The sequence below is a fragment of the Micromys minutus genome (assembly GCF_963924665.1).
Source record: "Micromys minutus genome assembly, chromosome: 1".
Taxonomy (NCBI): Eukaryota; Metazoa; Chordata; class Mammalia; order Rodentia; family Muridae; genus Micromys; species Micromys minutus.
Genome location: NC_137969.1, coordinates 43,312,711 through 43,327,927, shown reverse-complemented (window position 1 = coordinate 43,327,927; position 15,217 = coordinate 43,312,711). Strand labels below are relative to the sequence as shown.

General features: G+C 45.7%; 1 protein-coding gene across 1 annotated transcript; it reads right to left on the bottom strand.

Moving 5' to 3' along the window:
- Window positions 1–7,642: 7,642 nt before the first annotated feature.
- On the bottom strand, window positions 7,643–8,593 carry LOC308433337 (microtubule-associated protein RP/EB family member 1-like). Its single transcript, XM_080933362.1, has one exon. The coding sequence runs from the start codon at window positions 8,527–8,529 to the stop codon at window positions 7,723–7,725; it is 807 nt and encodes a 268-aa protein (XP_080789488.1). The 5' UTR covers window positions 8,530–8,593; the 3' UTR covers window positions 7,643–7,722.
- Between the last annotated feature and the right edge of the window lie 6,624 nt (window positions 8,594–15,217).

The window sequence follows — 15,217 nt, the reverse complement described above, 5'->3', positions numbered from 1 at the left end:
GCGACCCAAACTACTGAGCCATCTCCTGGCCCCTTAATCTTCTTTAACAAAAACACATTTGAACTTTGCTGTGCTGGACTCCAAAGACAGCACTTTTCTACACTGTTCTCCATCATGGAAGTAGCTGTTTGTCGTGGTGGTCAGGGCTGGAGAGACAATTCAGTGGCTGAGAGCGGGCAGTGTGCCTGCCAGAGAGTGGAGCTGGATTTCCAGCACTCATATGGGTGGCTCACAACCACCTGCTCCTCCAGTTCGGGAGGCCTCTGGTGCCTTTAGCCTCCAGGCAGGGGCACCTACACTGCCGCACACATACCCACACATGGACACACGCAATTAAAACTAAATGTTTAAGGTGACTGAGAGCCACTCTTCATGACGCATGAAGAGGATTCCTTGGTTTTTGAGACAGGGCTTTTCTATGTAGTCTTGGGGGTGTCCTGGAACTCACTCTGTAGACCAGGCTGGACTCCACCTCAGAGATCTGCTTGTCTCTGCCTCCCAAACGCTGGGATTAAAGGTGTGCCAAAACAGGACTCTTTCATCAATCTCTTTTTATTTTCCCTGCTGTAGAAACCAGCAGCAATTCTGTCTGTGTGCAAGCACACGTAATATGTAAGACAGCCCTACTACCACCATTAGCAGTCAGACCATTAAGAACTCAGGTATGGATGGACAGATTCCTAAGCCACACTCAAGGGCTTCAGAAACATGTCTAAAATTAAGGTTAATGAGTTAGGAAGTTTAATTATATGGCTTCCTCGGGCAGTCACCCAGTCTTCCCAAGTCTTATCTAATTCAGTAAATGCTTGAGTGCTTACATGGCACTGAGCTCCCTCTTAGACTGTGATGATGAACCGGGAGAGAGAGAGCAGAGATTATTAATTAAGAAAATGTCTTACTCTGGGCAGTGTGGTGCGTGCCTTTAATCCCAGTATTAGGGAGGCAGAGGCAGATAGATCTCTGAGTTCAAGACCAGTGTTGTTAAAAGATGACATCCCAGGTTTCGACAACAATGTTAGGAAAAGGATGAAGAGATTGGGGAGGGGGGTTGTTGGCCCATGGAGGTGTGGTGAGGCCTGGGGCCAAGGGAGATGCCTCTGGGGGGCGGCTCATGTTGGAAATCCCTTCTCCCTGAGAGACCAGCCACACGATGGTATTGTACAGAATAGAGTTTATTCAGGGCATGGGAGGAGGTAAGAGGGTAGTAGAGGGAGAAAGAGGAGAGAGGAATAGAGAAGTAGAGGAGTAGAGGCCAGCCATGAGCACATGGAGAGAGGGGGAAGGGAAGGGGAAGAGAAGGGGGAAGGGCAAGAAAGCAAGAGAGAACAAGAGAGCAAGAGAGAGGAGGGCAAAATAACAAGAGAGAGAGGAGGGGGCAAGCAGCCCTTTTTATAGTGTCAGGTAACTAGGGCGGAGTATACCTGGTTGTTGCCAGGTAACTGAGGGGTGGGGTTTACAGAATCCCAACAAGTGTGGGCTACAGAATGAATTCCAAAACAGCCAGGCAAGCGTTCACAACAGGAAGTAAAGCAGAATCAGTGGGAAAACTGTTTACATCAATCTCTCCTACATCAATCAAAATGTAATATGATTTCCCCACAGACATGGCCATAGATTAATCTGGGCTGTGTGTTCTTTCAGTTGAGACTCCCTCTTCCCAGGTGACTCTTGGTTATGTCAAATTGACAGTAATCACAGGAGGAAGAAGACAGACCTGTCAAGTGCCCTGCCAAGCAGCACAGACCATACAGGCAGGCTGTGAATACCTACAGGCCCACTAGCCACCATGCCATATAGTACAGAGGCTGTGACCCAGAGGCCTGCCAGCAGGAGCCGCTAGGATGTGCGAGCATGTGGTGGTCAGATGGGAGAGAAAGAGGCGGGAGCCCTTGAACATTATGGAGAGAGAGGGAACGGAAGGCTGCAGGGCAAAGAGGAGGGACCTGCTGTGAGTGGCCAGCCTGCTGGAGGGCGGGGAGGAGGAGCCTACTGTGAGTGGCCAGCCAGTAAGGAGGAGGAGCCTGCTGTGAGTGGCCAGCCCCACCATCTGAAGCCATGGTAAAGTTTCTGCCAGTACTGCCAACGAGGGCCCTGTCTCTGACTGTGGTTGTGCAGAGCAGAGGTCAGTGTCAGTGTGCACGGCTCATATTACCACTAGACTTAATGAGGGCATCCGTGGTCTGGAGACCAAGCAGATCTCCAGGGGGTGTGCAAAGTTGCCCCCACCCCACACCAGCAGCAGCGCTAGGGATACTGGGCCCTGTGCCTCCCCTGGGCAGCACGGTAGAATTGACCCTGGTGATGGGATATGGGTGAGCCGGCCAGAGAGTGAAAGTATCTTGAGTCCTGGCCCACACACTCCACCGCCATGAGACAGAGAGGGATGATGCCATCACCATACCCTGCTTTTTTTTTTTTTTTTTAACTTGAGTTCTAGGGATCTGAACTTGTTTGCTTGGTAGGCATTTTATTGAGCTGAATTTCTCCTCAGCCCCAGTGAAGTTTTTCATGTTGGCTCCCAGGTCCTTTTTGGATAGATGGTCTGGTCATCTTTGCAAGCTTTCATATGTAAGAATCACAGCAAGATTCTTCCAGGTTCATATCATATCTTTTCTTCCCGAGATCTAGATGAATTGATGTCTCTAAAGATTCCTTATTCCCTTTCATAGAAAATAGTCATTTCAGACCATAGTCTGGAAGCTTGGGTGGTTAGTGCTTTAGCATTGACTTCTTTCTTTTTTTTCTTTCTTTCTTTTTCTTCCTTCCTTCCTTCCTTCCTTCCTTTCTTTTTTTCTTTCTTCCTTCCTTCCTTCCTTTCTTTTTCTTTCTTTCTTTCCTTTCCTTCTTTCTTTCTTTCCTTTCCTTATTCCTTTCTATTTTGGAGATAGGATGTCATGTAGCCTACGTTGGCCCTAGATCCTCCTTTCTCCACCTTGCAAGTGTTAGGATTCCAGATGTTTGCTATCACACCTGGTTTTTACGTGGTTCTGGAATTGAACCATGCGTTTCTGAAACCATGCATTTAAAAAAAACTATTGGTTTAAGAAGTGTGGCGCAGCCAGTTCCTGGAGGGAATAAAGGTAAGCAGGTTTTCAGTTACCTGGCTGGGGGTCACAGGTAGGGAGCACGGGGAGAAAAGAGGAGGAAGGCGTGACGAGGAAGAAGACAGAGGGAACAGGAGGTCTCCATTAGATATGATTGATCAGGACCACATGCCCAAGCAAAATGGAGGACAGGCTGGTGGAGCAGAAATAACCCAGGCAGACACAAAGAGCAAGCACGTGAGGAGCACAGCTGGGAAGTAGCCAGTCTAAGCATTAGAGATTTAGATTAGGAATAATCCCCCCCCCGTAATTGTACAAAGACTGAATAAATAAATTATAGTCTGGGTTTCACTCATTTGGAAGCAAGGCAGAGAGGGATAAGTATAATTCAATTTATTTTACACCCTTCTCTATGGAGGGAAACTTAAGGATTCTTTGGAAAGTCGGTTGCGCTGGGGCAAATGCATGAAGGACTGTTGTCACTGAGTGGCCACAGGTGAAAGGCTAAGGCAGACTCTTGAAGGACATGTGATGAAGGATTCTTCGCTAATGACGTGCACGTATTGGTCTGTCGGGAATTGGTTCTAATGCTTTGTCTTAATTCGGATGCCAAAAGTCTCATTTCCAGATGATGAGGGTCCCTGCCCCCAGCTGGCTTTGATTGGTAATAAAAAATTGTCATATTGCCAATGGTTGAGCAGGGAGGTGCAGGCAAGGGACTGAGGGAGAGAAGGGGAACAGGCAGAATCACCATGGAGCCATCATGGGGAAGAAAAGAGAGCAGACTTAAAGGCCCTCACACATGTAAGAATCTGGGAAAGAGGCCCTCAGGGTCACTTCCCCAATTAGGTCTGGGACAGCAGAGATGAAATATAGATTTTAAAGATGTTTACTCAAGAATACTGGAAGAGAGTGTTTGCTAGCCGTGGGGAGGCTTAGAAGTGCCCAACCATTAAGCAAGTTAAGGCATATCAAAATTAGCTTGTGTGTGTGTGTGTGTGTGTGTGTGTGTGTGTGTGTGTCTTTGTCTTTCATATTTGAATTGAGCATTCTGGCGGGTGCAGAGCAAACACAAGACCCACTGGGAGCTAAATCAGATTAATTAATGGCTACATTAGTTCACCTTACATTGTGTAGTTGAGCTCCTTTTGTTGAGACTCCATAAAGAGAAATGCACCTAGAAACTTCTGGTGGTGTGCTGCGGCTTCTTGCCGCTTCCTTGGACTTGGGTGATGTTAGCTGAGGGAGACACACATGCTGAGACAGACACATGCTGAGGCAGACACATGCTGAGGCAGACACATGCTGAGGCAGACACATGCTGAGGCAGACACATGCTGAGACACACACATGCTGAGACACACACACACGCTGAGACAGACACACGCTGAGACAAGACCGATGCTGACAAGACCTATAAAGGACATGTGATGTGAAGGGTGTATAAATAGAACTTGACAGACAGTGGTGGAGGCTGAGCTTGGCTTGCCTGCATAACCAAACTCTTGTTGGTCTCGATTGTTGGTCTTGTGTCTTCTCTGACACGAGATGATAAAGGCACAGCCAAGAAATTCTGGTGTCCCTCCCAGTCCCTCCTACTGATTCATGTGGAGGCTGGGGCCTGGCTGTCTCTGCTGGGTAGTACCACTGTTGCTGATTCATGTTTGCTATTCCCACGGTACCGAGCTGGACTCCTGATATATCCGTGAACTGTTTGCAAATGGATTGGGCTGCTGCTGACCTGTGGACTGAACTGCTGATTTCCAGACAACACAGACAGGAGTTACTCCAAGAAGCCATTTCTAAACAGGTCCACTTCCCCCATGCCCTTTCTTTTCAACTACTTCTGGTGGGTAGTGGACTAGAAGGGAGGTTAAAGCATTTAAGAACCAGCATTAAAAATAGGCGCTGAAAAAAAATTAAAGTTACATCTCTGTGTTATTTTTTAACTTCACAATAAACTTTGGAAATTATCCTCGGTAGTATTTAGAGACATTTTTCATGCCTTTTGGCTTAGCTGTCCGCCAGCCGCGACCAAGTGTTGGTTCGCCAGGTGCCAGACATGGTATTAAGTAACTTATGAGATGATCCCATCTAATCCTCAGAACAACGAAATGAGGCTGCCACTCTGGTAATTACCGTTTTACAATGGGAAATTGATAGTTTTGTAATTGTCCAGGGTCACCAATATCTCTCGTCAGGCATACAGGGACACTAGAACATTAGTAAATTTTTCTGGGACATCAGCGTTCCACAATGCTCAGGAGGCCTGGTTACTCAGAAATTCATGATGAAGTTTCTACGGATGCAGATGATACACCTGTCAGACTGCACCCTGCTTCTCCACTGAGGTGGTCAGAGCACCTCTCGGAGAAGGCAGGTCAATGTTCAAAGCAGGGAGTCCACAGTCTCCTGTGAACTGCTCTGGTTTGGAGTGAATGCAAAAGAGTATGGGAGAGACTGGAAGAGAGAAGGCCTTGCTCCAGAGTTCTAGGTGTGGCTCTTTGAGATGAAGGACTTCCCCACAGTGATTCCCGGTGAAGTTGATCCTTGCCTGTTAATACTGGCTTATTTGATAGTGGGTGTGAATGCATGCCCTCTATTCAGTGTAAATGGGATTAAGTACCTTTTGCAGAAATGAATGCCCAGGAAAGGCAGCTCATTAGCTAAACAACCAGGGCTTATCTAGATTATCTAGATACCTCATTAGCATGGAGAATTCCATGCTACTGTTTTTATGCTACATGACCCAGTGTTCACGGTCTTCCTGGGGTGCTAAGGTTCCAGAGCAAGTAGAGGCAAGTAGAGAATGGCTCCACCCTCGCCATTCCCAATTCTGAGATACCTGAGGTTGGAGCTCATCCAAACGTACCATTCTTATGCCTGTCTGGTAACAAGGTCCCACATGCCCTACACACACCAAGCAGGCAGAAAGCTTAAACAGACACATAAGATAATCTGGAAGATAGTTTTCAGAGCTATTCTTGCAGGTACAGAATCCATTTTAGGACTGTTTTTTTTTTTTTTTTTTTTTTTTTTTGAAATACAGAATTTTATTTAAAAACTGTTTAAAATAGAAAAAAACCCTGTCAAGAAAGACCAGGTGGAAAATGGGTTCCCAATAAAATGGAATTTGGGGGCAACAGAAGTCTGAAAGGCCACAGAGGAGGAAACAGCACCGCTGTCATTTGAACAATGGCTAGTTACTTGCTCTTTTTTTTTTTTTTTTTTTTTTTTTTTTTTTTTTTTTGGCATTGTTAATCACTGAATCTGGATTTTCCTCTGAATTCCACAGAGCATGCACTACATAACAATCTGCCATAAAATACCTGTTTTCTACACACAGCATAAGACAAGCTACCACCAGAAACAAATTGATACAAATACGTCAGGGGCTGAACAATCTCAGTAGTGGGTAACACATTTTGCAGAGTTCTGCCAAACAAAGGAATTGAATAGGCTGTGAGTAAAGCAAATGAGGGAGAATTAAGGAATGAAGTATTTTAAATATTAATATTTCAGTCACGGTACTGTATATTCTTTAAAAAAAAAACATTTTAACATTTAGTAACACACTAGAGAATCATCTCCAAAGAGATTAGTGCACTGGCAAAGTACTCAGGTGACAATGGGGAGCTATGAACAGCGGACGGCGAGCACCCTAGCCTCACAGAGACCAAGGTGACACTGGCCTTCACTGATCACTCCTTTGCCAGAGGTCCAGCAAGAACTTGCAGCATGATCACCTGCCTGCTGTATTTACAACGCTCAGCAGCAAACTTAAGGAGCCAGAGGAGTTCCCAGAGGTCAAAGGGAGCAGAGAAGAGAGCACGTTAAATGTAAACTTAAAAGACTGCATGCTGGGGCTCAACACCCATTCAAATCCCAGAGATGTGGGCTGGTCCCAGAAACAGTACAAAGGAACTTGAGGTACAGTTTGGAAACAGTCAGAGGGATGCTGATGGAAAGCTGAGGTCTTTGCCTCAGGCCCTGCAGGGCAGAGATGCCCTCTATTCACCCTCGGAGCCCTGCTGCTCGCTTTTATAGCATGGATGCAACTGGCCAAGGACACAAAATGACTTTACAGAACTTTTCAAACTTTACTTCTGGGCCAAAGCCTACATCTGTAAGATCCAAGCAGCCTTGAAAGGCCTACGACAGCAGGTTCCAAAGGTCTAAAGTCTGGCCCTTCTGTCCCAGACACAATGTCAGACACATAAAATCTCCTGTCATGTTACACTTTATATTTTGAAATATTGAAGCATATTTTAAATACTCTTAAGGCATTTATTTATTACAATGTTCTCTGCCAGAATTTCACATTAGTTTAAAATTCAATTCAGTCATTACACTTCTGAGGTTGTCACCTCATGCATTATAAACCCTTTCTCCATCAGTCAGTGTGACCAGCATCCACATGAAGAGCCCCATGGTTCGCCTCTTGTTCCCCTGGTGAACTAACTAGATGTTAATACTGCTCTGCTACAAGGCAACAGCTCCTAACTGAAACTCATCGGAAAAGGTGAGACTTCTGCAAAGTGCACTTTGAAGAAGAGGTACTTTTTGCTTATGAAAAGAAACCAGTGAATCCTCTAAGATTAATAAAAGGGAGTATTTAACAGTTAAGCACATGATTTGGAGTAAAGACTTCGGATGTTGCTCTGCTGGTCCAGGCTGCTTAATACTCTTCTTGTTCCTCCTGTGGGCCTCCTTCATCACGTATCACAAAGCCTTCGTCAGTGGCATAAAGAATATCTACAATCCTCTGCAGTACAGGGTCATTTTCCCCCTCATTCTCCTGGCAAATCAGTTCGATGTTCCTTAGCTTTCCGAAGTAGAAGTCTCTCTCCTTCTCCAAGTCTTCAACAGTAAGCTTCAATACTTTGACCTCCTGTATCAATTCAGCTACTTCATCATCTCCATTGCCCACACCAGGATTCTTTCGCACCATCCCAGGGCCAGCCTTTGGAGCTGCAGTAGTCCTCTGTGTTGCAATAGGTCTCTGTGGGGCTGCACTACCGGAGCCGAGAGGTTTCTTCGGTTTACTCAAAGCTGGGGCGACAAGAGAAGGGGCCACTGCAGTTTCTTGACCTTGTCTGGCAGCTACAGGATCATACTCTTTTCCATCATAATTTGCATCAAAAAATTTCTTGAACCATTGAACAAATTCAAAATTGTCCTGAAATTTTCCTTTTACTAATTTATCCACAGGAATTATTTTGTCCACGCCCATCCTCTTGAAGCCGGCTTGTAGTATTTTGAAGTTCTGGATATATTCATGTTCTAGCTTAGCCTGGAATTTCACTTTCTTCAAGGCAATGGAGCCAGGGAAGAGCATGTCCATAAACTGACAATATGCAGCCCCTGAACATAACTGTTCTATCTTTGTCAGATTCAACTGCAGAGATTCATTGATCCAAGCCAGCATATCATGCCGACTTAGGTTATCACTGGTGACTGATGTCGAGTACACATTCACGGCCATCTTCGGCTCTCACACGACCCGTGTCAGCTGTCCGCGTGCTCGGCTCCGGTTCCGTCTTCGTCTCGTTCAAACCGTCGGACCCCATTTTAGGACTGTTGATCTCGGGGATACTGAACCAGGTGTTTTGCTTCTTACTCAGTGTTTTGTTTTGGTCAACCCAATTCACCTGCTTCCTGCTTCCTGCAGCTGTTCCTACCCCAGGCCACATGGAACCACTTCTAGAGAGAGGAAATGGCTGGACTCCCAGGCTTCATGGTTGGCTTTTTAGCTACCTAGCTCCTACCACCTCCGCCAGTTCTTGGTCAGGTGGCCACCAACCCGAGGCAAGCCTTTCATTATGGAACTTGCTGTTAGGACTCAGACACTGGGTATTTTTCTGGCTACTAATGCCCTCCCTTTCCCCATAACTTAGAATTCAGGCAAGGGACTGCAGAGTCAGCCTCTGACCTTTCACCTCTACCCTCCACTCACCACCACATCACCCACCTCTGCCTCAGAGTATTACATTGTTAGGTCTCCTCCATGTCTACATCTGGTGCCCTGTCTGGGTTCCTGCTACCAGGACAGCACAGTGTCTCCGTAATGAAGCCCATTTGTCCAAAGTGATATTAATACTTTTTAAATTTAGAAAGTTATGCATTGTGTGTGTGTGTGTGTGTGTGTGTGTGTGTGTGTGTGTGTGTGTGTTGTGGTGGTGGTGCCTGTGAAAGCCAGAAGGCAGAGACGTCCCTGGAGCTGGAGTCACTGACAGTTGTAAACCACCCCAGCTGGGAACTGAACTTGGGTCCTCGGGAAGAGCAGTACATGTTCTCAACCACTGAGCCATCTCTCCAGCAGTACGTAAACTAGATTATTTCACTTCAACCTTCAGATATTCAGGATTTTCTCTACGCACATAGAGAACCCAAGCCCTCATTTTGGAAGCCCAGCCTTCCTCTCCTGTGTCGTCGAGGTGGTGTTTTTCCTCACCCACCTCAGTCCAGCTACCACTGTCTTGAGCCTCTGTATGTCAGAATGCCTAGAATTCCTGCCCTCCTCTTCAGCTGTGGATACTTTCTCTTCTTTCTAGCCTCAGCTACATGTGGTCACCTCAAAGAAGCACCCCTGGCCACAAGACATCTTCCTCTACTGGAACCTCATTTGTTCCCTTTCTAACATACAGCATTCGTGCTGATTCCTTATTTGTCTACTTAATTGTAAGTAGTTCTGGAGGGACTTGGTTGCACATCCACTGTTCTAGAAGGAACCTTTCCAGGCTGAGTGTTAGGCTAAAATTGTAGTGATGAAAACAGACACTGTCTTCCAACCAACCCACAGCTTCCTAAAAAACAGAAAGAAAGAAAGGAAAAAAAAAAAGAGGGAGGAAGGAAGGAAGGAAGGCAGGACTCATACAACCTAAGCTGGCCTGTGTAAATATAATTCTTAGGGGAGGGGTTCTTATAACCCTTTTGCTCCCAAATAACGGCAGTGTATTTTTATACCCACCCAAGCCCATTTCAGCTCCTGAATAAGGACAAGGAGATCTGGTATTTTTATTAACAAGCTGCAGCGTAAACCGAGTAGATTTTGAGGTTATGCTATCCTGACTAGGCTGCTACTACTCAGCCATGTGCCCCATTGTTTGCCATCTGATCTTGCCCTGGCTCTGGTCCACATGTTTCCTCATGGCTGCTCTCTCATTACAACCTCATGGTTAACCCTCCTGGTCCATCCATGTGGTCTCTCCACATCACTCACCTTTCTTCCTCTCCCTCCCCCTCCATCCCCCTTCCTCTCCCTCCCATCCCCCTTTCTCTCCCTCTTTCTCCCTCTCCTTCCCTCTCCCTCTTTCTCCCTCTCCCCCTCCCTCCCTCCCTCCCTCCCTCCCTTCCCCCCTCATCTGTTGGGATCACTGTCTAAGATCAGAAGTCCTGCCCTATTTTCTTCTGCCCAGCTAATTGGCTGATCAACTCTTAGTTAACCCATCATAGGTGATGGGAAACAATTTTGCATAACATAGAGACTGGAGATGCTTAACAAAGCTATCATCTGGACTGTAACCAGATGTCTAGGCATAGAAATCAGTATCTAAATACACAGTGCACAACCAGCAAATGTCTTCCAACAAGCCTGGAACTCATAACATAGCTGAAGCTGTCCTTTTGCCTCAGTCTCCCCAGATCTGGAAATACAAGTGTGGGCTAGCATGCACCGCTCAATCTGTGGGTTGTGATTCCACACAGGCTGAGTGAATGTGGAGGTTGTAAGAACTCTGGCAACAGTAAAGCATTTCTGAATATGCAACAAGCAAAACTCAATGTCAAACATGTAAGGATCGGAGTTATTTGCAACAGTGCTTGGTGGTGGTGTATCATGAAGCTCACCAAAGCCTTGGCTCTGAGCACGGAACATGCACACTTGGTGCTACCGTATGTGCCGTACTATTAATAAACACTGCTGGAAAGTCCTCCACTCAGATCCTATACCATTGTAGTTAAAAACTGCAATATAGTTTCCCCGGGAGTGGTGGGACACACTTTTAATCTTAGCACTGAGAGGCAGGTGGATCTCTGTAAGTTTGAGGACAGTCTGGTCAATAGAGTATAGTTCCAAGGTTACCCTGATTCGGAAAACACACAAAAAGGAATTATAGCCTGTTGTACACAGTTTTCTGCTATTCTAAAAGTATAATGGAAAAATACTGAGGATGTTTTATATCCCAAAGTGTCGGCCTTTCATTTATCTAAAATAAACAAGTCCATCCAACTCACCCATATGCAAATTTTTTTTAAGATTTATTTATTTTATGTACATGAGTACACTGTTTCTGTCTTCAGACACACCAGAAAAGAGCATCGGATCTTATTACAGATGGTTGTGAGCCACCATGTGGTTGCTGGAAATTGAACTCAGAACCTCTGGAAGAACAGTCAGTGCTCTTAACTGCTGAACCGTCTCTCCAACCTGTGCTTTTATTTCTAAAATATGGCAAAATGTATGCATGCCAAAGAATTGCTTTACAGTAAATTTATCATCAGCAAATGATTAATTTGTATACATAGCTTATATTCTCACATACTCAGAGTACATAAAAACATCTTGGGCATTGATAAACCAGCCTGCCTCCACCTTGGGCTTGAAAGACATCTTAATAAAAGACAAACTAGGTTCATTCCTGTTTGTAATTAAATTTGTTTCTTGGGTATTGGGCTATGCCCCACCTGTAACCTGAAGGGCAGATAGTTCTCTGTTCTGCCTGTTCCAGGAAATGGCAACCATGTCTTTGTTTCAGGAGGTTGCTATGACTACCCTGTACCCACACCTTAAGGAGAATATGACCAGCTTGTTATGTATATATTCTGTTTCTGTGACCCTCAGTTATTTGCCTGCCAAATCCCCCATTGGGAAACTCCTTACTCCTGACCTATAAAAACCCAATTTCTACATGTCAGAGGCCACTCTCAGAAACCCAAATTAGGGAGATGGCTTCAAGACCAGCTATATTCTGTTGTGCACAATAAATAAATAAAAAAGTTCCAATCTGGTCATTTGGGTTGGTGGTCTTTTACTTCTGTCTGCTGGATGTAGCCGTATAAAAAGATAACAAAGGCTTAACGATGTCTGCTTTGCTGTTCCCTTGGCCTTAGCACCATCTTCTCTGAAACTCTTGCACCACGAGAGAAATAGCGGAAGAAGTAAATGCGCAGGCTGAAGCGCAAGAGAAGAAAGATGAGGCAGACGTCCAAGTAAACCAGCTCGTGCACCCACAATGGCCTCAGGAGCAGAAATAAGGGATGCCAAAGGCTGGGATGCTGGTACAAGTTGTTGGACTGATGCTGCTGCCAGTAATAAGTCTCAGGAGACCTGGAACATCTCTGAGACCAGCTGAGAAGCTGACTGTCTTTCCGACAGTCTGGCTGACCCTCGGCCCCGTACCTGTGGTATGCTAGACTAGTTCTGTTCTTACCTGTGGCCAAGTGAAACTCATGTACAATAAATTATCTTTCTCACTGCCTTAGCTTAATTCAAGAAAAAAAAATTCCATTTCAAGTTGGGTATGGTGGCACACTCCTGTAACCCCAACATTTAGTAAGTAGAGACCAGCCTGAGCTATGTGAGATCCTGTCCCAACCAGCCAGTGAACTAACCAATGAAACAACCAAGCAACAGATCAAAAGCAAAAGAAAACTCAAGTCAGGGAGCCACTATGCAACAGGGCCCCATCCCTCAGCACAACCAGCCCCATGATAGCGTACCATTCAGGCTATAACACTCAGCATGCAGCACATGCCAAAACTAAAAACAAAGGCCTGATTATTCAAAATCCATATAGTTCTGGGAAAGTCTCTCAGTTGTTCCCCTCTGGATAACTGTTCTTGTTAACTGAGATATGTCACCCCAGACACTTAAGCTCATCCTGAGAAAGGCAGAACGCTACACTGGGAGCACAGACACCCAGTGTAGTTGCTAGCTGGCCAATAAAGACTTTTTAATGGCTAGACCCATGTCTGAGCGGGCTTCTCTGGTAAATACCTCAACATTTCTAGAGGTTCCACCAAGGTCTCACAGACCAGACCTGAAGCAAGACATGGCGGTTCTCAGAGCCCCTTGGAGTCACAAAGAGTGCAGTGGTCAGGAGACTCCTGGGGGTGAGCTGTAGTGTTTTTATAAATTTAAAGGCATAAGTAAGTTCCAATAGCTGGAGGTGTTTAATGGTGGAGACCCAATTGGGACAAGACCTTTTGCATAAGCTGAAAGCTAACATCACCTTCTCTGATGATGAGACACACACAGTTAGACTTACAGAAAACTCCCAGAAAAGTTTTGGTATCTTGCACTGTCAGAGGAGTATCTACTATCTGAAAGTTCTGCCTCTAATCAAGATACAACTGGACTATCTCTCAGACTAAAAACAACAATTCCCTGAAGTATGAGAAAAGCCAACACCCCAGGACTAATCAAACACCAAGCTCCGAAAATTGTTCAACTAACCAATTCAGCTACCTCCATGCAGATTAAACAATACCCAATAACCCTGGAAACAAAAGGGGGAATTGCAGTCCATATTGCCTAGCTTAGATGTATATATCCTGGTGCCCTGCCAGTCACCCTGGAATATACCTGTCCTGCCTATAAAGACACCTAAGACCTCTGATTCCCATGAGTCTGATTCTTCCGGACAAACACCTTCTTGAACCAGAAATATCCACTCTTCAGCCTCCCACTGACAGAGGTGGGTTTGCTTTTCCAGTGGGAGGTTACAGCAGGTAACAATACCTGAACCACCAGGTTGCCCCAGGATTTAAAGACAGCCTTCCTGCCCTTCCATCAGAGGTTTCCTGGAGAACATAGATTATAAAAGAGCCACTGAGGACTGCTGTAAGAGTTACAGACCTTGTCGAATAAGAAAGCCCAGGTTTGTAGAAGGCTACCTATCTTGACTGACAGGAGGCAAAAAGAGCCTGGCTCAGAGTAGGACTGCGGCCGTCCTTCAGATCCCAATTCCACAGACTAAGAGACCGACTCGAGAGTTCCTAGGCACTGCTGGGTATTACTGCCTCTGGATACCAGAGTTTGTGGAAATTTCAAGGTCTCTATACACTAGCAAAAAAAGGGGGTGCTAAGCCCCTCATCTGGACTGAGACTAAACAAAAGACATCACAAAATGAATATCATTGTCAGGATACCAGCAGTTCAGATCAATAGCAACCACCAAACACAAGTCAGTAGCAGTAGCAGCAGAAGCCGCAAGGCTCCACTGAGTCAGCACAAGTCCTCAGAAGTGGCAAGAACCAGCTGGAATACAAGGAATGCTTTGGTGCGTTTCTCTCTACGAAGTCAAGGCAAGCAAAGGTCAGTGAAGAAGCAAGACCAGCAATGGGCTGCGTGGCCAGAGGACGTGGCAAGACCAAGGAATGCCAGCAAAGCATTGTACGGTGTCATGATGCAAGAGCAACCTCTCACTACTCGTGGGGCTCTGTTTCTACTCTTTCCAAACACCATGCACCCTCCCGGACAACTTCAGCAAAATATCTCATGTCTGCTTCAGCAAAAGTCCTCTCTTATGACAGCCTCCAGAAAAACATCACGTGACACAACTGAGTTTCCAAAGAAACCAGAAATTTCCACTTCAACCACCCATTTCAGCTTGTGCTATACTATTTGATCAAGAGTAATTAAAAACGAGACAAAATGCCTTGCCATTGTCGGGAATTCATTGATACCGGCCTGTTCTCCTGGTCTCCTGGCTAACCACTCCACTATCACACACTGGCCCGGCCTTTAATTCTCATTCTGAGTAGATGAACACCAGGGCACTGCATCCAAACTGAAACAGGGTGAGTCCAGGATTTGACTCTCTCACTAAAACCAGCGGGGAATGTTACAGGGCCCCAGACTGTAGCACATTTCACTCCATGATAGAAGTGCTGTTCAGGCTATAAAGCTCAGCACATAGGCTGCATCACCTGCCAAAAAATGAAAACAAAGACCTATTCTGTCAAAGCCACAGTTCTGGGAAAGTCTCCACATGTGCTAACCCTGCTTTTTGGCTTTAGTAGTTCTGCTCTGGCTAACTGTTCTTGTTAACTGAAGTATGTCAACCCATAGCATGGTTCATGTAGCCCCAAGAAAGCTTGGGGCTACAGTGGTATCCTGAACACCTAGTATAGTTGCTGGGCAGCTAATAAAAACCTAAAAACCCAAGCCA

Bases quoted from the DNA above. Each gene is read 5' to 3' on its own strand.
- LOC308433337 (XM_080933362.1), bottom strand. From the start codon at position 8,529: ATGGCCGTGAATGTGTACTCGACATCAGTCACCAGTGATAACCTAAGT.